The 27,795-nt window shown below is 43.4% G+C and overlaps 1 protein-coding gene and 1 pseudogene across 2 annotated transcripts in view; both read left to right on the top strand.

Annotated features, from left to right (window-relative positions):
• Positions 1-27,795, top strand: part of LOC147337109 (uncharacterized) — a 360,298-nt gene that overhangs the window by 6,229 nt on the left and 326,274 nt on the right. The window contains exons 6-11 of the mRNA XM_086286256.1: positions 3,851-4,024; positions 9,464-9,640; positions 11,838-12,014; positions 14,378-14,554; positions 18,248-18,421; positions 24,224-24,383. Of these exons, the coding sequence (XP_086142382.1) occupies positions 3,851-4,024; positions 9,464-9,640; positions 11,838-12,014; positions 14,378-14,554; positions 18,248-18,421; positions 24,224-24,383 (1,039 nt within the window). The remainder of the gene's footprint in view (positions 1-3,850; positions 4,025-9,463; positions 9,641-11,837; positions 12,015-14,377; positions 14,555-18,247; positions 18,422-24,223; positions 24,384-27,795) is intronic.
• LOC147337110 (protein NLRC3-like) overlaps positions 1-27,795 on the top strand; it is a 547,272-nt pseudogene that overhangs the window by 217,816 nt on the left and 301,661 nt on the right. The window lies entirely within an intron of this gene.

Genomic DNA, 27,795 nt, shown 5'->3' with positions numbered 1-27,795 from the left:
AAGGGAGAGGCCAGCCACCCTTCGGAGGAAGCTCATTTCCGCCGCTTGTATCCGCGATCTCGTTCTTTCGGTCACTACCCACAGCTCGTGGCCATAGGTGAGGGTAGGGACGTAGATCGACCGGTAAATTGAGAGCTTCGCTTTTACACTCAGCTCCCTCTTCACCACGACTGACCGGTGCAGCGTCCGCATTACTGCAGCCGCAGCCCCAATCCGTCTGTCGATCTCCAGCTCCCTTCTCCCATCACTCGCGAACAAGACCCCGAGATACTTGAACTCCTCCACTTGGGGCAGGAACTCATCCCCGACCCGGAGTGGGCACTCCACCCTTTTCCGGCTGAGAACCATGGCCTCAGATTTGGAGGTGCTGATCCTCATTCCCGCTGCGTTACACTCGGCTGCGAACCGCTCCAGTGCGAGCTGGAGGCCCTCACCCGATGAAGCCAACAGAACCACATCATCCGCAAAAATCAGAGATGAGATTCTGAGGCCACCAAAGCGAAAGCCCTCCGCCACTTGGCTGCGCCTAGAAATCCTGTCCATAAAAATTATGAACAGAACCGGAGACAAAGGGCAGCCCTGGCGGAGCCCATCACCCACCGGGAACGAGTCCGACTTATTGCCGGCAATGCGAACCAAGCTCTTGCAACGGTTGTATAGGGATTGAATGGCCCGTAGCAATGGGCCAGACACCCCATACTCGCGCAACACCTCCCACAGGACGCCCCGAGGGACACGGTCGAATGCCTTCTCCAGGTCCACAAAACACATGTAGACTGGTTGGGCAAACTCCCATGCACCCTCAAGTATCCTCGAGAGGACAAAGAGCTGGTCCAGTGTTCCGCGACCAGGACGAAAACCGCATTGTTCCTCCTGTATCCGAGGTTCGACTAGCGGACGAACCCTCCTCTCCAGCACCCTGGCATAGACTTTCCCGGGGAGGCTGAGGAGTGTGATCCCCCTGTAGTTGGAACACACCCTCCGGTCCCCCTTCTTGAAGATGGGGACCACCACCCCGGTCTGCCAGTCCACAGGTACTGCCCCTGATCTCCACGCAACATTGCAGAGACGTGTCAACCAAGACAGCCCTACAACGTCCAGAGCCTTCAGGAACTCGGGGCGGACCTCATCGACACCAGGGGCTCTGCCACCAAGGAGTTGTTTAACTGCCTCAGTGACCTCGCCCCCGGAAATTGGTGGGTCACACCCCTCATCCCCAGACTCTGCTTCCTCCCCGGAAGACGTGTCAGTGGGATTAAGGAGGTCCTCGAAGTATTCCTTCCACCGCCCGACAATTTTCTCAGTCGACGTCAACAGCGCTCCGCCAGCACTATACACAGTGCAGGTAGAGCACCGCTTTCCCCTCCTGAGACGCCTGACGGTTTGCCAGAATCTCTTCGAGGCAGTCCGAAAGTCTTTTTCCATGGCCTCTCCGAACTCCTCCCACACCCGAGTTTTTGCTTCAGCCACTGCCCGAGCCGCATTCCGCTTGGCCTGTCGATACCTGTCGGCTGCCTCCGGAGTCCCACAGGCTAACCAAGCCCGATAGGCCTCCTTCTTCAGCCTGGTGGCTCCCTTCACCTCTGGTGTCCACCATTTGGTTCGGGGATTACCACCACGGCAGGCACCAACCACCTTGCGGCCGCAGCTCAATGCAGCAGCTTCGGCAATGGAGACGCTGAACATGGTCCATTCGGACTCAATGTCCCCAGTCTCCCTCGGAATGCTGTTGAAGCTCTGCCGGAGGTGTGCGTTGAAGATCTCGCGGACTGGGGCCTCTGCTAGACGTTCCCAGCACACCCTCACTACGCGTTTAGGTGCACCAGGTCTGTCCAGCGTCCTCCCCCGCCACCTGATCCAACTCACCACCAGGTGGTGATCAGTTGACAGCTCAGCCCCTCTCTTTACCCGAGTGTCCAAAACATATGGTCGCAGGTCTGGTGATACGATTACAAAATCGATCATCGACCTACGGCCTAGAGCATCCTGGTGCCACGTGCACTTATGGACACTCTTATGTTCGAACAGGGTGTTCGTTATGGCCAAACTGTGATTAGCACAGAAGTCCAATAACAAAGCACCGCTCGGGTTCAGATCAGGGAGGCCGTTCCTCCCAATCACGCCCCTCCAGGTCTCGCTGTCGTTACCCACGTGAGCATTGAAGTCTCCCAGCAGGACAACAGAGTCTCCAGGTGGAGCACCTTCCAGCACCCCCCCCAGGGACTCCAAGAAGGCTGGGTACTCCGAACTGCCACTCGGCGCATAAGCGCAGATGACAGTCAGGACCCGTTCCCCGACCCTAAGGCGCAGGGAACAAACCCTCTCGTCCACCGGGAAAAACCCCAACGTACCGGCAGCAAGCCGAGGGGATATAAGAATACCCACCCCAGCCCGCCGCCTCTCACCAGGGGCAACTCCAGACTGAGACAGAGTCCAGCCCCTCTCCAGGAGACTGGTTCCAGAGCCCAGACAATGCGTAGAGGTGAGCCCAACTATATCTAGCCGGTACCTCTCAACCTCACGCACCAACTCAGGCTCCTTCCCCACCAGAGAGGTGACATTCCATGTCCCTATTGCCAGTCTTGGCAGCCGGGGGTCGGTCCGCCAGGGCCTCCGCTCCTGGCCGCCACCCGGCTCACAATGCACCCGACCCCTATGGCGCCTCCTGCGGGTGGTGGGCCTGCGGGAGGATGGGCCCATGTCTCCTCTTCGGGCTGTGCCCGGCCGGGCCCCATGGACTAAGGCCCGGCCACCAGACGCTCGCCCTCGGGCACCCTCCCCGGGCCTGGCTCCAGGGCGGGGCCCCGGTAACCCTATCCCGGGCAGGGTAAACTGTTCCCTCGATATTCTTTTCATGGGGGTCTTCTGAATCGCTCTTTGTCTGGTCCCTCACCCAGGACCAGTTTGCCATGGGAGACCCTACCAGGGGGCAAAAGCCCCCAGACAACATAGCCCCTGGGATCCCTGGGACACACAAACCCCTCCACCACGATAAGGTAGCGATTCAAGGAGGAGCTTCTACACCAGAAAGCAGAAGAGGTGGAGCAGCATGTTTCCTGAAACTGGCGAATTAAAATAAAGTGGTCTTTTAGGGAAGGGTGAGCTGAAAGGGGAAGAACAGAAATATTTTATTTTAGATAAAGGAGGAACTACAGATGAGGTCCAGAATGTGATAAATAAGGATTATTTTAACAGTATGTAATACCAAATATTACTACTAGGAAAGTACTTTCTGCCTGTGCCATAACTATTTTTTACCAAGCCAACAAAGATGGTGAAAGAAAGGCAACCTCCTGGTACATTTTTCACCATCTTACAGTGCTATGGTTAAAGCCATTTCCCAACTGTCTGCGAGTGGTACTCATGGCCTTTGATCAGTGGTTGTTGATCAATGGTCATGAGAATTTGCATATTAATGATAAAGGAAGTCCAGACGCTTTTCTTTTCAAGCTCCTTTGACAATGATAAAGGAACTGACCTCACCCACCCACCATTTAGTCATCTGGTTTCAGTTATTGTGCAGATGTACTGTTTATGGTTGGGGAAACCTGCAGTCAGCTGAAACTGAAGATTTCACTTGGATGATCGTGAAACGTTTCTTCCACTGAAAACGCTACATCCAGATGAACAGAATCAACCTTTTGGGATTTACCTGGATGATTGAAAATGCATCAAGATATTTTTAGCAAGCAGATTCCACGTGTTTTGTTTTTAGTGTTTCAGATGTAATTGTAATTTATTTATTTATTGTTTAATGTGAAACAAAGTTTATTGCATATCAGCATATGTCATTGTCTTGTCTTGGTTCATAATATAAAGTGACTTCATGTGAGTGCAAATTGCTTTTTAGACTGAGTGGCTGTAAACTCTCAGAAAGAAGCTGTGAAGGTCTGGTCTCAGTTCTCAGCTGCCAGGCGTCTACTCTGAGAGAGCTGGACCTGAGTAACAATGACTTGAAGGATTCAGGAGTGACTCTTCTATCTGCAGAACTGAAGAGTCCACATTGTACACTGGAAATCATTAGGTAAGATTATTTTTTTTCTTTTGGACAGCTGGGCTAAAAGTTTTCTGAAACCAAAGCAGACCAGAGCATGTTTTACTGAGAAGCTGCCATAAACAACACATTTTAATGGGGGCTCTGGTTTGCTTAATTAATTTAAAGATTGTTAAAAAAATGTATTATAAGAAACACGGAGGAACAGATTTAAGATATAAGACGCTTTTAATTCAATTCAATTTAATGAGTGAGAGAAGGAAGACAGGATAAAGACATGCTGTGGAAGAGAGACAGACGTTAATAACAGATATGATTCAATGCAGAGAGGTCTATTAACACATAGTGAGTGAGAAAGGGGACTGGAAGGGAAAAACTCAATGCATCATGGGAATCCCCCGGCAGCCTACATCTATTGCAGCATAACTAAGGGAAGATTCAGGGTCACCTGGTCCAGCCCTAACTATATGCTTTAGCAAAAAGGAACGTTTGAAGCCTAATCTTAAAAGTACAGATAGTGTCTGTATCCAAAATCCAAACTGGAAGCTGGTTCCACAGAAGAGGGGCGTGAAAACTTAAGGCTCTCCCTCCCATTCTACTTTTAAATACTCTAGGAACAACAAGTAGGCCTGCAGTGCGAGAGCGAAGTGCTCTAATTGGGTGATATGGTACTACAAGGTCATTAAGATAAGATGGGGCCTGATTATTTAATGCTTTGTATGTGAGGAACAAGATTTCAAGTTCAATTCTGGATTTAACAGGAAGCCAATGAAGGGAAGCTCTCTCTTTCTAGTCCCTGTCAGGACTCTTGCTGCAGCATTTTGGATTAACTGAAGGCTTTTAAGGGAATTTTTAAGATATCCTGATAATAATGAATTACAGTCGTCCAGCCTGGAAGTAATAAGAGACAGGATATTTCTAACTTTAGAGATGTTGCGCAAATGGAAGAAAGCAGTCTTACATATTTGTTTAATATGTGCGTTGAAGGACATATCCTGGTCAAAAGTGACTCCAAGGTTCCTCACAGCGTTACTGGAATTTAGAAAGCAAAGGAACACAGAGAACCGACTTTACAGGTGCTTGACAGGACCGTCCCACCAAATCTTTTTATACCTTACTTTAATCATATGAACCCACACACATACTTTCTTTCTGAGAACAGATATGCATGGAGTTCATACACATTCCTGAAGAGAAAACAGTAATGCTAATAGTACTTACTAAGGAGACACTTTTCCTGTTGGATAACCCACAGAATTATTCTATGTTTTCCCTCCTGTTTATGCTACACTCTTATAATATTTACAGAATGCAGTGTAGTTTGTCTTTCAGCTGACATCAGGTCCATATCTCCTCTGTCTGGGTTTTCAACATGACTGCCTCTACTGTGTGATAATTTAGTATTAACCGCAGCATCATCACAGGGCTTTGAGTCATCTCGATAACTGTTTTCTATCTGTCATATTTGTTGATACATGAAGATGTCTTGATCACAACATGTATATCAGTCTCTGGACCAGTTCTCTTAAACAAGGAATTAGCAGGAGCTGTCACCCTTTAGCAAGTCCACTGCAACTGCAGCAGAGACTCAGAGAAACTGCTCCATCTACTGTTCCATGACATTTCTGAACAGGTCACTCATCTCTGAATTTTCAATTCCTCAGCGAGGGTAGTGAGCCCTTCTAGTGCATTTGAGTTCTCTTTTTGTATGTGAAACGCTGCCTCAGTGATGCAATCCCTCCATATCATACATCATAGACAATCATATATTATATTTTAGTCACATTTAAGAAAAATCACATTTAGTGAAATGTGAATACAGTAATACAGAATTGACTGGCCTGAAAATTCATTTCACAAGATTGTTTTCCAGTTGTTTGTCCTACTCAAGCTTTGGGTTCCACACTTAGCAGGTAATGACTGTAGTATTTGTCAAAGAAGCCTATAATCTTTCTTGTTGTGGCTGTTTCTTGTGTCCCCTTTCATATTCCAGAATTCGGCCATAACATGTAGAGATGGATCTGGAAAATTTTATTTCCAATCAGAAGTTGGAAATTACATGTTTATTATGTTTACATTTCATCTTCTAAACCAAAAGGTGGACGAGGGAAAGGAGCTAAAATGTCTTGTTTGAGACAGAGGATGACCTGTGGGACTGCACTAGAGTCCAGTATGTTAAATAAATAAGAACTTTAACCCTTGTGTTGTGCTGGGGTCATTTTTGACCCCAAAATAAATCTTTTGCCATCAAAATGTGTTTTTTTATTCATTAAATAGTCTGGAAATAACAGGAGTGTCACGGTCAGCGAGGCGAGAAGCTTGGAATTTACTAAAGGACCCAAAATGCAGGCATACGTGATGAGAGTGGGCTTTTATGGGGGGGGGAATACAAACAGAAATGGCAAAGGTGTGGGCGGAAACTAAGCATAATCTAGACTGGAGAAAGATAACAAAACACAGACCTGAAATGGCGAAGCAGGGAGACACAGAGGACACAGAACCAAGCAGGGAACAAACACAGATGATGGAGGGAGATGACGGAAGGCGATAACCCAGATGAACCGGCAACAGGCAGGAGAACACACAGGGCTTAAATACACATAGCAGCAATCAAGGGATGAGAGAAAGGGGGGGGAACACACCTGAGAGAAATCAGAGCTGACGGGACAGGGGAAACGTAAACTGAACACACTCACATGAGACAGAGACCTTCAGAATAAAACAGGAAACTCGCAAACACAGAGAACCAGACAAGAGACTGAACTAAAAGGACAGATTCACAAGCAGACAGTGTGACACCATAGACAGACAGAGGGAACACAGAAGTGGGACCAGGGCAGGCACAGAACAGAAACCTAAAAAATGGCAAATCATAACGAAATACATAATCAGAATAAACAAAAGCATAAAGAAACACAAACCACTGAGTCGGCAGACTCAGGACCATGACAAGGAGTTATTCAGTATTCAGTATTATGCTATGCATGATTGAAATAACTGTTAAGTAATTAGATTTATTTATGGGTGTTTTATTGGATTCCACAACACCTGATGTCCTTGGGGGTCAAAAACGACCCCAGAGGAAAAAGTGTTGCAACGGGCCATATTGTCAAACCATACTGCTTTCAAACATCTTTGATCTTGGATCATTGTTGTGTGGGGTCAAACAATGGTCATAACAACAACAACAAAACAGGCAGCATAATGAGGAGGCAGGTGCTCTACATTTAATTCAATTCAGTTTCATTTGTACAGTCCCAAATCACAACAACAGTCACCTCAAGGCGCTTTATATTGTAAGGTAGACCCTACAATAATAGATACACCGACAGTATAATGAGGAGGAAGAATGAACGATGAGGAGGATTCAGGTTTAGAAGATAAAGAAAATATAGCCAATATTTAGACCACATGCTACCCTTTCTCTGAAGAACCCCCTGCATCACCCACCTACAGAAGTGGAAGAAAGGTATGAAGTGAAGGAATGTAATGAAGATGATGATAAGGAAGAATCTGAAATGTGTTCAAGTACGTTCTCAGGCATCCAGGACATGGTAATCTGAGGAGCTTGGAAAGAAAGTGACTGGGCTTCTTGAAGGTTCTTGAATTTTCAAAATGTGAAAGTCAAAGAGAAGATGTTTCAGAGGAGTACACATCTTCCATTTCAATTATGATGAAGATCAAGCAAGAAAGAGTAGTCAGCTGAGAAATAGGAATATTTCCAGTAATGTGAGGAAACATTGATCTGGTCTTCTATCCTTCCCAGTGACAGACGATGCATGACTCTCTCATGTGTCAATCGACCATGGTCCAAGCACACATGCCAGATTCCAAATTGATGAGATAAAATCCTTAGATTGCTTTTCTACTCGAGTGCTGAAAGAATTATACACAATGTACTATGCTTGTATTATGCTTTTTAACTTTCACATGCCAATGGATTCATCAGAGACCAAGTTGAGGTTCAGTAACTTGCCCAAGAACACCTTGGTAAGAACTCCGGACTAGAGCACACAGATATTGAACCAACAACCATCCAGTTAGTAGATGACCTGCTCTACAGCCAACTCAATGGCAAACTAGAAAAAGTTGGATTTCCTGCAGAAATGCAGTGGGAATGCCGTGTAGTGGAATCTGCTGAAAACAGCTGAAGAAGCAGAACTATTTGCTGAAAGGAGCTGAAGAAGCTGAAGTTTGTGCTGAAAGGAGGTGAAGAAGCAGAACTTTCAGCTGAAAAGAGGTGAAGGAGCTGAAATTTATGCTGAAAAGAGGTAAAGAAGCTGAAGACTGTCAAGAAAGCAGAATGAGTGCGAGAGGTGAAGATGTGCAGCCAGAGCCACAGGTACAGATAAGAGCCTGCACCACTCTGTCTTGAGGTGGCTGCTCATCTCACTAAGCCAAACTGGCTCTCATATAAATGAATGAGAGAAAAAGCGTGCAGGGTGCAGAAGAAGCTGAGCAATCTGCTGAAAAGAGGTGAAGAAGCTGAAATTTCTGCTCAAAAGAGGTGAAGAAGCTGAAATCTTTGCTGAAAGAGGTGAAGAAGCTGAACTGTCTACTGAAGACAGTTATAGACGCTGCTGAAGTCGATATTATAAATGTTACATAAAGTATAAAAAAAAATTGCAGAATTGTAATACATTAGCTGAAATACTGAACAAGCTAAAACACATGTTGCCGTGGGCAAGATTCGAATCTCGCTTTCCCATTCTAAGAACGGCTGCTCATCTCACTGTGCCAAACTGGTTCTCATTCAAATGAAAGAAATGATGGGACAAAATAATGTGCAGGGTGCAGAAGAAACTGAGCAATATGCAGCTCAGCGAGACTCAAATGCCTTTAAACATCAGCTTATCCTGCTGATCCAAGTCCAACACTGAGTTTGTAAAAACATGTTTGTCAATCATTTTGTTTGGTTTCTGAGGAAAAAGATTCAATAACTTGCTGCTAATACACAACATTTCATCATATTTCCTCAAATGAGTGTGTGATGTTCTTTCAGTGTTGCACTTTGTAGACGCTCCCTGAGCACTGGTCTCACAGCCAGCTGCACATAGAGACCAGTGTTGTTAGTCCAGGTCAGAAGATGACTTGTTGGAATGAAAATGAGCTTGTAGTTTTTCTGCTTTAATAATGTGACTGGAAAAAGGTGTTGGACTTCAAATATGTCCATTTCTTTCACACTTCACCTTTAAAAGTGAAGCCTTGTTGTTCCTGGAAGGAAAAACACGACTTTTTCAAGTCTTTTTCCTGTTTTTATGAGAAATGTACGACTTTAATGTGAAACATCAGAGTTTTTTCTCTTGTTGTGTTTGTTTGAAGCTGCTTCCTGTTGGCTTCAGCTGTTTGGAGTTTCCATTTTCTAAACTTCTACATTCTGAACCTTCTTCAGCTCTGAACAGATGATGAAACACTGAATGATTTCAAGCACTTTGTCTAATAAACTTACATCTTTCATTCTTTATACAGATTGTGGGGCTGTGGTTTGTCAGAGATCAGCTGTGATTATCTGGCAGCAGCACTGAAGTCCAACCCCTCCCATCTGAGCGAGCTGGACCTGAGTAACAATAACAACCTGCAGGATCCAGGAGTGAAGCATCTGTGTGGTTTCCTGGAGAGTCCAGGATGTGGACTTGAAACTCTGAGGTCAGTCAGCATGTTTTAGTTGTGCTGAGATGAATATGATGTGAAAGTTGTGCTGACACTAAACTGCAGACATCAGGCTGATATTATACTGATCCACACTGAGGATCTTCATGGTAAAGTCTGTTTTCTTCTTCTCTGGTTTAGTCCATTGACTGCAGCAGAACAATGTTTGCATTTCAAACAGTGATACTCAACGTATGGCCCGCGGTCCACACCTTTCCTGATTCAGAGAGAGGGGACCCTGATTAACTGTGTAGTGTTCTTCCTCACAGTTCTAAGTATCAGACACAACAATGAATAATCCACAGCTGACTGTCTTTAGCAGGTCAAAGGTCACGGCACACAGCAGACAGTGGGAAATATTCTAACTCTGATCATTTATCAGTTGTGACACTGTGAGACCTGATCAGAGGTGTGATCATCACAGCAGAGGCCTTTGTGTCAAAGTCACTGAAGATCAAACAGAAACACATGAAGCAGATTTTCCTCTTCTGGCTTTTTATAGCAGATAACCTTCAAAATATTCTGCAGTCAATCAAAAACTGAAGCAAACCATGAATCAACATGTGAACATGAGCTGATGCTGCTGAAGTGAAGCAAAGTTACAGAGGTTTGATTACAGACACAGCTGAGAGTTTGTAATCTGTCATCATTTTAAAAGGTTTAAATTTCTTCAGTATTGAACAGCAGAAATGAGGCTTTGTTTTCGGAGGCCGACAGCAGTGGACACAACAGCAGACTGGTGCGTAATAAGCAGTGAATAATGCAGGAAACAGATTTTTGAAGGTAAACTGTTCTTGAAGTACACTGTGAGAGAGAGAGCTGTGCAGGAAGTAAACGTCAAAGTCAGAGAGAATTCATGACGATGTTCATCAAACGTAAAGCGTAGATTGGATCTTCTTCTGCTGCTGGTTCAGTCAGTTTTGGTTGGAGACAGATGAAACCTGCAGCTTCAGGATCTGTGAGCTGTCCACTTTCAGCCCCGACGGCGTGTCCGTGTACGTGCCGTCGAGTGAACGATCCACGCTCTGTGTTTCCATCTTTGTGTGTTTAGCTGCTCTCATTTACTGTTTTATCTGTTTGCTGCTTGTTGAAATACTTTTGGGAGCTTTAACCTGAGATTCTGGCAAAATACATTTATATTAAAAATCGATTCAGGATTGAATGAATCAACATCGCTTTATTCAAATTAAAACCATTTAAATAGGAAGATCCATTTTTTTTACAGCCGCCTCTAATGCTGGGTAATGTCAGCTGGTCCATGTGCAGCTGGCTGTGAGGCTCAGGGAGCGTCTACAAAGTGCAACACTGAAAGAACATCATCCATAAATATTGAGTAATAACTGGACTCTCATACAGCGAGACTCAAATGTCTTTAAACATCAGCTTATCCTGCTGATCCAAGTCCAACACTGAGTTTGTAAAAACATGTTTGTCAATCATTTTGTTTGGTTTCTGAGGAAAATGATTCAATAACTTGCTGCTAATACACAACATTTCATCATATTTCCTCATAACCCTCTTTTGTCTGACCATTTGATCCCATTTGAATTTGCAATAAAGGATCCACAGAGTTTGGTGACAATAATGAGAGTAGATGTTTGTGTGAAAGTGCTGGAAGCAAAAGAGTGTGTGATGTTCTTTCAGTGTTGCACTTTGTAGACGCTCCCTGAGCACTGGTCTCACAGCCAGCTGCACATAGAGACCAGTGTTGTTAGTCCAGGTCATAAGATGACTTGTTGGAATGAAAATGAGCTTGTAGTTTGTCTGCTTTAATAATGTGACTGGAAAAAGGTGTTGGACTTCAAATATGTCCATTTCTGTCACACTTCACCTTTAAAAGTGAAGCCATGTGGTTCCTGGAAGGAAAAACACGACTTTTTCAAGTCTTTTTCCTGTTTTTATGAGAAATGTACGACTTTAATGTGAAACATTCAGTTTTTTCTCTTGTTGTGTTTGTTTGAAGCTGCTTCCTTTTTTTTTTAAACATTTATTTATTGTTTTTAACTGGTTTTACATGGTGCACCGTGAGCAAAAAGCTTGAAGCTGCTTCCTGTTGGCTTCAGCTGTTTGGAGTTTTCATTTTCTAAACTTCTACATTCTGAACCTTCTTCAGCTCTGAACAGATGATGAAACACTGAATGATTTCAAGCTCACACTTTGTCTAGTAAACTTACATCTTTCATTTTTTATACAGATTGTGGTGCTGTGGTTTGTCAGAGATCAGCTGTAATTATCTGGCAGCAGCACTGAAGTCCAACCCCTCCCATCTGAGCGAGCTGGACCTGGGTCACAACAAAACCCTGCAGGATTCAGGAGTGAAGCATCTGTGTGGTTTCCTGGAGAGTCCAGGATGTGGACTTGAAACTCTGAGGTCAGTCACATGTTTTACTAGTGCTGAGATGAATATGATGTGAAAGTTGTGCTGACACTGTGGATCAGTAGGCCCACACACCTCTATACAGGAAGTCTGGTTCTACTCTTTGTAGAACTTCTGATCCCTGATCCTCTGAGTCTGACTCAGTAAATAATGAATAATCTTCACTTCACATTTCAGTCAGTTCAGATTTCATTAGCACGTTCACTTTAGCATAATCCATTTTAATCCAAACTCCTTTCTCTTTAAACTCTGTTTGTCAGTCACAGTATATCCAGTACAATCCTCTTTTTCACTGCGTCACACACATTCAGAGATCAGTGTCCTGTGTGTGCTCTCATTCACTCACACTCACTCTCATATGGCTGAAGTCTGTTTGTACACAGGCTGTCAGCTGGCCTGAGTTCGGCCTGTCTCTAAAATCATTATTTTATTACTTTTATTCTGATTCATCAAAGCCAAACTCAAACATATTTATATTTACTGATTATGTTCTCATCAATAATTAACAGTCAGTACATTCAGATATGAATCATAATTCAGTGTTTAACATATTATCACAGATGGACTGCACAGGAGATCTCCTTTATGAAGAAACTGTGAAAGTTTGTCCAACAGTGGGAAACATTTCAGAGAACATCTCAGAGAATATCTGTGAAGCAGAAACTAAACATAAGAAGAAAAGCCAAATAATGATCCAAATCCTGCTCTGAGACTATCAGACAGTAAAGGCTTCCAAAGACTGCTCACCTCTCAGACTTACTTAAAGATGCTGGTGCTGTCCACAGATCAGCTGACCTGCTGGGTCTCCATGATCAGCTTTGTTTCTTGGAGATAAAGGCTGAAGCCTTTAGAGCTTCAGTTCTCCAGAGCAGCAGGATGTCTGAGGTCCGCAGAAACACAAAAACACAGCAGCTAAAAATAGTTGTTCAAAGAAAACGAGGTGGGAGCTGCTGATTCCTGAGCTTTGATACTGGATTAGCTTCAGTAGTTATTCCAATCACTGCTGTAGGAGCTACATTTAGTCACAGCTGACTGTCTTCTTTGACCAATCAGAATGACTACTGTTGTAAAAACAAGCACACAAAGACCCAATGAGAGTGTAGAACATGATAAAGAGCTCCTGTGATGGTGGTAAAGAAATGAGCAGCAGACGGCCGTCTACATGTTGTAGTGGTTTACAGTCACCAGGGGGCGCCGTCACGGCCACGCAGTCAGTGGGCTGCTCTGCTTGTGCTGTTGTTGGTGAAGCTGAAGTGAAAGCGAATGTTAAAACAATGAAAAGTGTCCACTGCAACCTCCATCTGAGCTTGTCATGTTCTTCTTCTTTGATCCTCCATGTTTGTGCTGAACGCTGCTGCTGCTCTCTTCCCTGTTCTGGAAGAGGGAAGAGAGCAGGGATACTCAATAAAGCTTTCCAGTTTTCAGACCAAGTGCGCACTCATACTAATCAGCATTGGAGCGTGCACAGCGTCGTCCACACTGAGCTTTGTTGTGAGCACGTGGACTCGTCTGCAGAACATTTCCAGTACAATAACCAGCTGTGCATGCTCCCCAAGCAGCAGCTTCAAGCTCACCTCAAAGAAGTTTAACAGGAAGGACGACTCATCCATCATGCGTCCAGCTGTGACCGTGTCCACAGCAGAGTGTCACCGCGGCTTAATGCTAACATGCACACATGAAGCTAATACCACCACGAGCAGCTGCTCAGTGGATTTGGAGGAGAAATGTCTGCAGCTTCTCACAGGCAGTACGCAGAATGTGGATCTCCACAAAGACTGTGGAGACCTCGTCCCAGACTCAAAATCAACACTTGTCTGCTCAAAACTCACACGTTCCCGTCACAAGTGTCTTCTAAGTGAAGCTACCAGGTTCAGGTCCAGCTCTGTTTATCTGGAGCTGCAGTAAATGATCCATCCTCACAAAGCAACACAGACACCAGATATGCAAACACAGCATCATACAACACAACCAAGAGATCCAAAGAATTATCTCTGCATTTCTGTGGCTGATGCTGCTGGAACGAAGCTGTTTGAAACCTTGTTGTTCTGCACTTTGGGACCTGAACAGGAACCTGAACCTCTGTGCAGAGGGTTCAACTCTGAGGATTCCTGTTCAGTTTTTTCTCTTTCACACGGCAAAACTTGTACATTTATCATAAAGTTGTCAACTTCAATGTGAAAAATTCATTTTTTTCTCTTGTTTGTTTGAAGCTGCTTCCTGTTGGCTTCAGCTGTTTGGAGTTTCCATTTTCTAAACTTCTACATTCTGAACCTTCTTCAGCTCTGAACAGATGATGAAACACTGAATGATTTCAAGCACTTTGTCTAATAAACTTACATCTTTCATTTTTTATTCAGATTGAAGGACTGTGGTTTGTCAGAGATCAGCTGTGATTATCTGGCAGCAGCACTGAAGTCCAACCCCTCCCATCTGAGAGAGCTGGACCTGAGTAACAATAACAACCTGCAGGATCCAGGAGTGAAGCATCTGTGTGGTTTCCTGGAGAGTCCAGGATGTGGACTTGAAACTCTGGGGTCAGTCAGCATGTTTTAGTTGTGCTGAGATGAATATGATGTGAAAGTTGTGCTGACACTGTGGATCAGTAGGCCCACACACCTCTATACAGGAAGTCTGGTTCTACTCTTTGTAGAACCTCTGATCCCTGATCCTCTGAGTCTGACTCAGTAGATAATGCAGAGTTCTGAGCTGATGTGGGTGAGAGGACTCAGGCAGCCTGACAGAGTTGATGTCCAGGTCTTCCCTGCTTGTCCTGATACAAATAAACACGAGTATCAGATCTCATCAGTTACACCTGTTAGTGCAGCTCTACTCTAGATTGTACTGCTTGTTAAACTAGGATGATTTTAGAAGCCTGGACCGCAGACTCCAAGGGAAGATATGACTTGGAAAGACTAAACCAACCTATTAGAGGTGTTTGCACTAACATACAGTGGGGCAAAAAAGTATTTAGTCAGCCACCGATTGTGCAAGTTCCCCCACTTAAAATGATGTAATTTGCACCAGAGGTACACTTCAACTGTGAGAGACAGAATGTGAAAAAAAATCCATGAATCCACATGGTAGGATTTGTAAAGAATTTATTCGTAAATCAGGGTGGAAAATAAGTATTTGGTCAATAACAAAAATACAACTCAATACTTTGTAACATAACCTTTGTTGGCAATAACAGAGGTCAAACGTTTACTATAGGTCTTTACCAGGTTTGCACACACAGTAGCTGGTATTTTGGCCCATTCCTCCATGCAGATCTTCTCGAGAGCAGTGATGTTTTGGGGCTGTCGCCGAGCAACACGGACTTTCAACTCCCGCCACAGATTTTCTATGGGGTTGAGGTCTGGAGACTGGCTAGGCCACTCCAGGACTTTCAAATGCTTCTTACGGAGCCACTCCTTTGTTGCCTGGGCGGTGTGTTTTGGATCATTGTCATGTTGGAAGACCCAGCCTCGTTTCATCTTCAAAGTTCTCACTGATGGAAGGAGGTTTTGGCTCAAAATCTCACGATACATGGCCCCATTCATTCTGTCCTTAACACGGATCAGTCGTCCTGTCCCCTTGGCAGAAAAACAGCCCCATAGCATGATGTTTCCACCCCCGTGCTTCACAGTAGGTATGGTGTTCTTGGGATGCAACTCAGTATTCTTCTTCCTCCAAACACCACGAGTTGAGTTTATACCAAAAAGTTCTACTTTGGTTTCATCTGACCACATGACATTCTCCCAATCCTCTGCTGTATCATCCATGTGCTCTCTGGCAAACTTCAGACGGGCCTGGACATGCACTGGCTTCAGCAGCGGAACACGTCTGGCACTGCGGGATTTGATTCCCTGCCGTTGTAGTGTGTTACTGATGGTGACCTTTGTTACTTTGGTCCCAGCTCTCTGCAGGTCATTCACCAGGTCCCCCCGTGTGGTTCTGGGATCTTTGCTCACCGTTCTCATGATCATTTTGACCCCACGGGATGAGATCTTGCGTGGAGCCCCAGATTGAGGGAGATTATCAGTGGTCGTGTATGTCTTCCATTTTCTGATGATTGCTCCCACAGTTGATTTTTTCACACCAAGCTGCTTGCCTATTGTAGATTCACTCTTCCCAGTCTGGTGCAGGTCTACAATACTTTTCCTGGTGTCCTTCGAAAGCTCTTTGGTCTTGGCCATGGCGGAGTTTGGAGTCTGACTGTTTGAGGCTGTGGACAGGTGTCTTTTATACAGATGATGAGTTCAAACAGGTGCCATTCATACAGGTAACGAGTGGGGGACAGAAAAGCTTCTTACAGAAGACGTTACAGGTCTGTGAGAGCCAGAGACTTTCCTTGTTTGAGGTGACCAAATACTTATTTTCCACCCTGATTTACGAATAAATTCTTTACAAATCCTACCATGTGAATTCATGGATTTTTTTTTCACATTCTGTCTCTCACAGTTGAAGTGTACCTCTGGTGCAAATTACTGACCTCTGTCATCATTTTAAGTGGGGGAACTTGCACAATCGGTGGCTGACTAAATACTTTTTTGCCCCACTGTAGATAAATACTCAGATTTACACCTTTAGTGTCTCACAAAGGGTTGAAAAGTGAATGTGCACAGAGAGGTTGGTGGTGAGACGGGCACTTCCAGCACTGTAGATGTGTTCCAGCTCAGTGTTCGTGGAAATAATCCGGAGAGCAGGATTCCTTGATGAATGTCACATCTTCTTAAAGTTATAATCCACAGGGAAAACTGTTAAACTGTCGATCTGATATCTACTCAACCAATCAGGTGTTTACATCCCCTTCACTGATCTTCAGCCCCACCTTATCATCACCCCCTCTCTCTCTCTTTTACATCTGAATTATCTTCACTTCACATTTCAGTCAGTTCAGATTTCATTAGCACGTTCACTTTAGCATAATCCATTTTAATCCAAACACCTTTCTCTTTAAACTCTGTTTGTCAGTCACAGTATATCCAGTACAATCCTCTTTTTCACTGCGTCACACACATTCAGAGATCAGAGATTCCTGTGTGTGCTCTCATTCACTCACACACACTCTTATATGGCTGAAGTCTGTTTGTACACAGGCTAATCTGGGACTCTCCACTATTTGACCCTTGAAATAAAGAAGCTTCTTGGATGAGAGGTGAAAGGTGAAACGTCTTCAAGAAACTTAAAGAAGTCCAGATGCCTTTTTTTCTAAGCTCTTTAGATAACTGCGAACCTTCACAGAAACCTCATCAATGGGACTCTCAGAGCTACCGGCCCTTTGCTACAATCACAAAGATCTTCATTGAAATCAATGATATCAAAGCTGGAATTACATGAGTCCAAGTCTTCTGCTGATTCAGCATCACATTCATCTTTGGTCCTTGTTCTGCATCCCCACCATGGACTTCATTCCTTTCCAAGCCAGCCTTGAGTGTCCTTTATTCAGCTCATCCTCTGTTTTACTTTTACACCTGATTTTAGCTGCTTTAGCTCTCTTTCAACAAGTTTCTGTGCCTCGATCTTTTTCTTCTCTCCCTCATAACAAGACAGCTTCTTCTGACTGAGAACATGTTGGAGTGATTTACTAATCAAGGGCTGATTTTTGGGGAAAATAGTTCCTGTTTTCAAAGTAATCTCCATTTTTCCCAGAAAGAAATGTAAGTAGAAATCGTTGATCTAAGTGTGAACACGAGCCTTTAAAAAGGCTCTACTGAGGCTGCTGCCAGTGGTCAAAGCCTCCAACAAAGCTCTGTAAGTACATATGTGATCATAGCTTTAGCTTTTAAATGTTTATTCTAGTTAACACAGATCAGGTGGAACAACTCAAATAAACTATCAAAAATATTAAGTGGTCATCGGTACTCAGTTTGTTCAATACTGAATACAATGGAGCACAAATTGTCCACGTTTCTGAAATATTTCTGGGTGTAACTGTCACCAAAGTGCAATTTAGACCTGGCCTGTGGTTGTTATCTAAGTGATAATCATCAATTCTACTAAAACAAATACAAAATAAAGAAGTTTGACACATTTTGTTGATATCAAAAGCACACTGAACAATTCAGTGTTGTTTTACTGCTGTTCTCTCTTCACTTCTTCTCCTCTGATTCTCTCCACATGTTGTTCTGCATCAGTGCTCAGTTTCCTGACAAAAACAAGATGAAATATTGCTAAATATAATAGTATCTCATTACGCTTCAACATAAGTGTTTTATTTTTGTAATTGTTTATCTGTTATTTTTCAGACTGAGTCACTGTGACCTGTCAGAGAGAAGCTGTGAAGCTCTGGCCTCAGGTCTCAGCTCTCAGACCTCTAATCTGAGACAGCTGGACCTGAGTAACATCAACCTGAAGGATTCAGGCGTGAAGCTTCTGTCTGAAGGACTGAAGAGTCCACGCTGTACACTGGAAACTCTCAGGTGAGATCAAGCATTTTTCTTTCATCAACTGACAGAATTAGCAGATTAATAATAAGGCAGTCCTCTAATAAGAGCAGAAGTGGAGGTGTTTTGAAGGGCAACATACTCTTATGTTAACAAGACAGGAAGTAGTTCCTGGGAACTGCTTCCTTTGTTATTGTCTAAGTACACTCAACAAAAATATAAATGCAACACCTTTGTTACTGCTCCCATTCCCCATGGGATGGACATAGAGACCTAAAATTGAGAGCATACTCACCGGACATGTCACCCATTGAGCATGTTCGGGATGTGCTTGACCGGCGTATACGACAGCGTGTACCAGTTCCCACGAATATCCAACAACCTCGCACAGCCATTGAAGTGGAGTGGACCAACATTCCACAGGCCACAATTGACAATCTGATAGACTCCATGCGACGATGTGTTGCACTGCATGAGGCAAATGGTGGTCACACAAGATACTGACCGGTTCTGGGTCCCCAGACCCCCAATAACGCAAAAAACTGCACATTCCAGGGTGGCCTTTTGTTGTGGGCAGTCTGAGGTACACCTGTGCACTACTCATGATGTCAGATCAGCATCCTGATGTGGCACACCTGTGAGGTGGGATGGATTATCTCAATATAGCAGATGTGCCCACTACCACACATTTGGACTGATTTGTGACCACTGTTTGGGAGGGATGGTTATATTGTGTATCTGGAATGAATTTTAGGTCTCTACGTCCATCCCATGGGGAATGGGTGCAGTAACAAAGGTGTTGCGTTTATATTTTTGTTCAGTGTAGAAACATGATGGTGAAACAGTGATGAGTTTGCAGAGGTGGATCCACAGCACACAACACAACAATGCAGTTGCGTGCTGAAAGCAGACTTCTCACAGATTCTGAGGCTGCAGGTTTCATCACTGTCCAACCAAAATTCACTGAACCAGCAGTAAATGAACGTCCAAAACTACACTTCATGTTTAAAAAACAGATGATCAGGGGGATTTGTGTTTACATCTTTTTTGTGTGATCTGTTCACCTGCTGTTTCAGCTGTTTGGTGGTTGTTGAGATGGTTTTGTGAACTTTTAGCTGAGATTCTGACGTTTCTGTAGATACCACACATGTCTAATTACTTTGTACAGCATGAATGGCCATAACGAGGTTTTTAACAGTAAGAAAAGTTGTAAAACTTCAGAAAATATAGTTAAAAGTCCAAAACCTTCTACGTCTGGTGGCTTGTGGTAAGGAGCAGATCAAACCAGTAAAGAATTACGTTATAATTATAAATGGCTTCAACAGCACATTCAGGTCTGTGAGACTCATTCAGACACTGAGCCGTGGCTCTGTGCTACATGCACATATTTCTGCATCTCTGCCATTCAGACACACTTTATATATAGTTTATTTTATGTAGTGTTCAATACTGAACTGTACGTTTAGTCTTTTTAAAGGCAGCAAGTTTTATTCAGTGTTTTCATAAAAGCCTTATTTTTATCCATTTACTGCTATTAGGAAGAACACGTGAGGTTTAAGACCTGGACCAGTTTGAAACCTTTTGTCCTCCACAGTGGAAAATGGGTGGAAATAAAAATGGGTCTCACTTTAGCCAGCTCCTAATTTTATCGGTTCTACTCTCAGCGTCTCCTGTATATCTCCTGTATAAATGTTGCACTCAGCTTTGTGGTCTCCAATATCACTGAAATGCAGCCAGATGCTGCTCATTTTGCCTTTTCACTCTTTCCTGACACGCTTGCATTTCAGTACAGCTCCCATTTCTCTGTGTACTGGTCTCTACCACTACCCTTGCTGTCTATGGGACATGTCCTCTTTCACATAATGGTATGATCCCAGTCTGTCTCTGAAAGTGTTTGGCCACATGGTTTGCTCATCAGAATAAAACCTCAGCCGTGCTCACATTGATTATCAGCAAGCCTGAAAATTCATCAATATTTGACATATGAAATTATGTCAAGGGCTGGATTTGGCCCACGGGCCATATGTTTGACACCCCTGGTTTACACAGTTTGGTATTCAATGTACAAGTGAGTTAGCTCTCAGCTAACTAGCAGACAAGCTAACTGCTGGGACTGCGTCTTTCTAACAAGAGCGTCAGACACTCAGACTGGTTTCCTTTGTGGATGATGATGTGTTCTCACACTGGTCCTTCATGCTGATGCTGCCATCCACCCACTGCTCCTGGATTCCTCATCATCATCTCCATCAGCCCTCACAATACTCCACCTTCATCAGCTTCATGTTCAGCAGCCTGGATGGACAGTAATTCTTTCCATGGGTTATGGTGGGACATTGAGAGCTGAAGTCAAACAGCAGTGAGAATGAAAGACTGATTCATTTCTATTTAGTCTTGTGATGTGCAGCTTTGTTCAGAGCATTAAGGCCCAGCAAAGATCACTGAGGTCATAGAGTCCTGATGAAACTTGTGTGCTTATAGAAACTGAGACCAGATGAACCAGAATAGAAGGACATTAAAATGAAGTGTCAGCTACACAAAGGCAAAGCTATTCAGTTGTTGCTGTGAGTTATTTAAATGGAGGATGGAGTCAGACTTTAAGCTGCTGGACTCAGTCACTATATCCTGTTGTCCTCATAGAACCTGGACACACAGACTCACCTGTGACACAGTGACACACAGTGTGGGATACACACACATTAGAAAGTGGATCAGTCACACTTGTGCAATCATTTGTTGTGCTGGGAAACCATGAACACTTTGAATCACATTAATGGCTTTGTTACAGCAACATTCGATCATGAGTTCAAAAGTAGTGCATTGTGTACTTATTTTAATAGTACTGCAGTATGAGAAGTGCAACATTCAGTGTGCAGAAACAGATCAGGTGCTTTCTAACAGCAGTGTTCCCTTTAACACAGCAGCAGTTCAAATATTTCTGTCAGTCTGAGCTGAAACATGAATCTAATCAAATATCAAATCAAAGTTCTTTGCCTCTGCCAGGACGTTAACATTTGATCTAGTTTTTTACAAAGTTCCCTCAGCGTCCAGAGCCACCAACATACCTTTGATCAACAGCAAGTGAACATTTATAAATGTGTGTTTGCAGAACAGAGAATCTCAGTCAGAAACCAGACAAAGAAAAACTCTTTCAACAGTCCAGGTTGAGTTGACAACATGAACTGCATTTATCTTCCTCTGACTGACATGTTCTTCCTCCTCTGCACCGAGCCAGCTGCTAAGACTCACAAGCTCATTGACATTTTCTGATGATAAAGAAACTCTCTTCTTCTGCACAATATGAGCAGCAACAGAGAAGAAGCTTTCACAGGTACAGATGTTGCAGCTGTGGCCAAGTACATGTGCTGCATGTTGGAGCAGCACTCTAATGGACAGGCCTCTGTACTGATGGTGGGCTCTGCTCTGTATCCACCACACTGTTCTCAGCTGAGTCTTCCTCCTGTTCACACTCTGATGAAGCACCAACAGGGCCAACTTCTTCTCTGGTGGCTCGGATGTTGTTGCTTCCACAGGTTTCCCTCCAACAACCCTCTGTTCCTGCAGTAAGTTCAGTAAGATCTGGGTAAACACTTGAGCTCCTTGAATCTGGCTCCAGCAGCAGTTTTCACATATACAATGTTGGCATTTTGCTTGCGTGTCTCAAGGTCTGTTCTGAATGTAGACTTGAATTTGACCACGTAGGCGGGGTCATCATCTGAGCTCTCCATCACCTGAGAGAGATGACAAAACACAGAATCACAGAGCATGAAACCAACGTTTCTCCTCCCAGAAGTTCAGTCACAGACCTGCAACAGAAACAAGAAGATTCAAATGACGCAGAGCTTTCATTTACTTATATCCACAAACATGTCCTCTACATATTCATGCTGTATTTACACACACATACAGAGGCTGTTTGTCTCTCACACACAGACAGGACACTGAGAAATACATCATGTTAAATATACCTGCAGGCTTCCAGCTGTGCACTTTGTCCCTGTCAGCTGTGATTGCCATGGCAACCTTGATGTTGTGCGCGATGCAGGGACGTGTTCAAAGGCAGACGTCTGGCAGCAGCATCATATTTGATGCACTATCTGTACTGAGTGTGCTGACTGTATTTCAAATGTCCCACTGCTGTGCAACATGAATCGCATATTCTGCACGTTTCTGTAACTCCCAGGTAACCATGGTTACCCAGCCACGCCCAGTAGTCTCCAGAGAGACCAACAGCTGGTTCATGTTGTAACGCCGTGGCTTTCATAGTCTCTCCTTTTTCTACAGCTCATGTGTTCTTCTTGTGATGCTGCGTCTTGAGGCTCATACATGCCGTCATTTGTTGATCCTAAGAACGTTCCTCAGACCGACTTCTTCAACAACAGATAACTTTAGTTGTATCAACACTGCCTCCTGGAGCAGTTTAAAATGAACATGTCAAAGCTCTGTACCTGTCTCCATGTTTCTGTCCCCGCCCCTTTCTCTCTGTCCTGGGTCATGTGAGCGCTGCAGTAGTATTAGGCCCACCCTCAATGCTCCCATTGGCTGAGACGCATAATGACGCCCATTTCAAGCCAGCACTGATCAACATCCCTCCTGTGACCCATGGCTTTTATATTCAGAGCCAGTGAGCACTTTCACAATAATCATGATTTTAAAAACTGTGATTAAAATAATTGCTGACGTTAATCAGTTAATGAGTTAACGAGATAATAACAGGTTAAGTTGCCCTAATAATTAGACTTTGGTGACAAACTGATGTGATCTCCATGTTTCCTTTGTTGGACTGTGGGCGAGTGTCAGAACTGAATGTACTGAGTAACATGTAGAGTTTAAACATGTGTCAGTTCCAGTTTTAGAGCTCTAAAGTGCAGCTATCATGTTAGGAATATGTTAGGAATAGACAGGAACACTGAGCACACTGAGGTGAAATCTTTATTTTACCACTCGCTGCATTCTTGATGTTCATGAATTCAGCAGGTTCATGATTGTCTGCAGCATTAATCTCATATTTCCATTAAAGTGTTGAATTTGACTGTTTGATGTTCTTTATGATCTCTGGCACCAGTTCATCTGTAGGCTGAGCTCAGTCCATCCAGTTAGTGAAATGATGTTTAAAGGTCTCCTTGTTCTGTGAGCGTGCACAGATCCTGAAGCAGAAAGCCTGGGTTACAGAGAAATGATCATCACTGTGATGATGCTCATCATCTCTGACTGGGATTTGAGGTTTTGTCAAAGCAGCAAAGAAAGCCTGGCTATGTTGGACTGGGTGTGGAAGCAGCTCCCAGTTTGAGTTCAGGAGACAGACGCCCTCTCTACTTTGAAGATCAGCTTCAAACTTTCCTTTTTGATAAAGCTTATAGTTCGAGCTGGATCAGGTGACCCTGAACCATCCCTTAGTTATGCTGCTATAGGCTCAGGCTGTTGGTGGACTTCCCATGATGCTCTGCTTTCTTCTCCCCTCTTTTCACTCCTGATGCTTTTATATGTCACTACTGCATGTCCTTAACTTTTGTCTCTCTGTTTTGTTCTTGTCTCTCTGAGCTCATCTCTTCTCTTTCCCCTCACCCTGCAACCAGTCATGGTAGATGCTCCTCCTGGAGCCTGTTTTCACTGGGAGGATCTTTGTGTCAAAGGGAGTTCTTCTTCCCACCATCACCAAGTGCTGCTCACAGTGGAGGCGGTCACCTTACACTGTTAAACAGCTTCAGATGACTGTTGTTGTCTGTTGGGTATTGTCACTTATAAATAAAGTTACATTGAATGGATGTAAATGGATAGATGTTATTGTGACAAAGAGAAAACAACTGTTGACAGATAGATTGTTGTTTTGTGTGTTTGCAGTCTGTCAGGATGTCTGATCACAGAGGAAGGCTGTACTTCTCTGGCCTCAGCTCTGAGCTCCAACCCCTCCCATCTGAGAGAGCTGGACCTGAGCTACAATCATCCAGGTGACTCAGGAATTAAGCTGCTGTCGGCTGGACTGAAGGATCCAGGCTGGAGACTGGACACTCTCAGGTATGGAGAGAAAATCTGATAGAGGAGGAAGAGCTGGAAACATTTCCCGTGTCTTTCACTCACTTCCTGTTTGTTTCCTGCAGATGAGACATGAACAATCACACATGCAGGAATATTTTCAGGGTCAGACACACTAGTCTAGCTGGATAGTTCATGGATATTTATGTAGGGGTCCCCAAGGAGTCTGTTTGCAGGAACATTTAGGTCACAGGTGTACCTGATATAGATACCAGTGTACCTAATAAAGTGTCAGCTAACATTTGGAAATGGAAGCTTAAATAATGACAAACTGTACATTCACAGCTGAATTCACAATAAATTTGTTCTGAAGTGCACATTTTTCTGTTATTGTTCTCAAACAACAGAATGAGAATGAAATATTGATTCTAACAGGGCCCATAAACAGCATTAGCTTAGCAGCATTAGCTTATCAGAGTTTCTATCATGGTCACAGAAATCTTTAGCAGAGAAAAGTGGCCTACTTAGCAATAGCTGCTCAAGTTGTATAAAGAAAGGGAAAACAGTATTAGCATTAGCTGCTAATGGCAGCTTACTTAGCATAAACTGTTCACATCTTTATAATGCAAGGGAAAGGAGTCACTCATGGAAGCCTATTTAGCATTAACGTCTCACATCATTATAACACAAGAGAAAAGGGTATTAGCGTTAGCTACTAATGCTTATTCACCTCAAATAAGCTTTAGCTGCTAATGGTAGCCTACTTAGCATTAACTCCTCACTAATATAATGCTAATTCACATCAAATTAGCATTAGCTGCTCATATTGTTATAAGGAAAGAGAAAACGGTATTAGCATTAGCTACTAATAATTATTCAGCCCTAATTAGAATAAGCCTCTAAAAGCAGCCTACTTAGCATTAACTCCTCACATCGTTGTTACCCAACGGAAAAGAGTATTAGTATTAGCTACTATCATTTTTAATAAGTAAGAGAAAACAGTGTTAGCATTATTGAATAATGCTAATTCACACTAAATTAGAATTAGCTATTTACAAGAGCGTACTTAGAATTAGCCGCTCACATTGTTAAAAAGTAAGGGAAAACAGTATTAGTATTAGCACATAATGCTAATTCACGTCAAAGTAGCATTAGTTAATAATGGCAGCCTACTTAGCATTAACTGCTCACTAATATAATGCTAATTCACATCAAATTAGAATTAGCTGCTCACATTGTTAAAAGGGAAGGGAAAACAATATTAGCATTAGCTGCTAATAATTATTCACCTAATTAGAGTTAGCCCCTAATGGAAGCCTAGTTAGCATTAACTCCTGACATAGTTATAATGCAGGGGAAAAGGGTTACCATTATCAGATAATGCTAATTTACATCAAATTAACAATTGTTAATAATGGTAGACTTCGTATCATTAGCTGCTGTCATTCTTACAAAGCAAAGGAAAACAATATGAGCATTAGCTGCTAATGCTTTTTCATCTAAAATTAGCATTAGCCACTAATGGCAGCCTACTTAGCATTAACTCCTCACTAATACAATGCTAATTCACGTCAAATTAGCATTAGCTGCTAGCATCAGCCTACCTAGCACTAGTTGTTCACATTGTTAAAAGGGAAGAGAAAACGATATTAGCATTAGCTACTAATAATTATGCACCCCTAATTAGAATTAGCCGCTAATGGCAGTATACTTAGCATTAACTCCTCACATTGTTATAATGTAAGGGAAAAGAATTAGCATTATCTAATAATGTTGACCTTGGCCCACTGGAAAAGTTCAGAACTAAAGATTTAGGAGTGTTTCTCGATAGCTCTTTCTCATTTGAGAAACAAATGAATTCTGTTATTAAAACCAGCTATAAGGTTTATATTGTTGATTGATGCTTAGAAATATTTACTCATATATGCTTAGAGTTGTATAATTGATTGCATGATGATAGAGGTTTGATCCTGAGTAGTCTGTAAAGACTTTGTGTGCCTTCCAGAGTGCTCTGGCATGCACACACCACTTGGGGCCGTGAGAGAGGTCGTACCCTCTCTTACTGATTTATGGTGTAGGACAGAGGTCTCAAACTCAATTTAGCTGGGGGCCGCTGCAGGCAGAGTCTGGGTGAGGCTGGGCCGCATTAGGTTTTCTACAAGAAAGGCATGGTTAAAAAATTCCAATCTTCTCAAATCTCTTTATTTTTATTTTTTAACACAAAATATGAAAAATAAATAAACAAATTAAGAATTAATAAGAAAATAAATCAATCTGTAATACATAAATAAAATAATAATAAGATATTTTTCAGTCTTCTATATCTGCTGTGTTTAGATTGAAATGTCTGTATTAACAGTTCTATAACCTTCTTCTGAACATGAATGGAACACTGTAGAAAATGAACTGTTCTTCTGAACATGGCTTCTCTTGCCTACTCCTTGCTGCTAGAGACCTGGCAGCGTTTCCTCTCGCATAGCCGAGCCAGATTTGGCCTCAGGGAGGAAGCAGTTGCGACCCTCAGTATGTCTTGAAGATGATCATCCGTAAGTCTGGACCTGTACTTGGACTTATTGAAGTTCAAAGTGGAGAAGAGCTTTTGGCACAAGTATGGTTTCCCGCTGGTTTCCTCTTTCTGGTGCAAAGTGGGCCAAAAGCAAAGAAGAGAGACAGACTCGAGACAGAAAAGCCGATCAGCTGATCATTAAGCAGTTTCATGATTGAAGTAGCAGCAAGAAGAGGCAGTCGCTTGTTAAGCTTAACGTGGGAATGCTTTACAAACATTCAGAGATGGACTTACACACTTGCTTTACTTCTCTCGGGGATAACTTTGTCGAAGATGAAATGCCAGGTTGCTAGCGAAGCTCCACATGCTATCCAGACCACCGACAGGTCCGGCATGCCACAGCCACTCTATCACGTGATGCATACTGCTCCAACGTGCTAACGTTCTGAGGTGAGTTACGGCGTGTTGCAAGTTTTGTGAGGTGCTTTCGTGATATTTAATGGATCGGATTACATTTTTTATTTTTCTCCGATATCCGATCCAGTAATTTAGGTCAGTATCGGACCGATACCGATACGTAATATCGGATCGGTCCATCTCTACTAGAGACCTGGCAGCGTTTCCTCTCGCATAGCCGAGCCAGATTTGGCCTGAGGGAGGAAGCAGTTGCGGCCCTCAGTATGTCTTGAAGATGATCATCCGTAAGTCTGGACCTGTACTTGGACTTATTGAAGTTCAAAGTGGAGAAGAGCTTTTGGCACAAGTATGTGCTACCAAAAAGGCACATGGTCCGCTTGAACATTCGGGAAAGCCGAGGGAAACTAGGGCTCAATCCTCTCAAAAATTGTCCAAGCTTGTCTGCTTTTCCACTCACCTCCCTGAACTTTGATTTGAGTTCAGAGTTGCACTGCAGCTCAATGAGCTCCATTTGAAG

The sequence above is a fragment of the Aulonocara sp. 'chitande type north' Nkhata Bay genome, linkage group LG3, assembly GCF_057382095.1.
Source record: "Aulonocara sp. 'chitande type north' Nkhata Bay isolate Kocher_YH1m ecotype deep benthic linkage group LG3, A_spYH_male_GT1.1, whole genome shotgun sequence".
Taxonomy (NCBI): Eukaryota; Metazoa; Chordata; class Actinopteri; order Cichliformes; family Cichlidae; genus Aulonocara; species Aulonocara sp. 'chitande type north' Nkhata Bay.
This window is presented reverse-complemented; position numbering and strand designations above follow the sequence as displayed.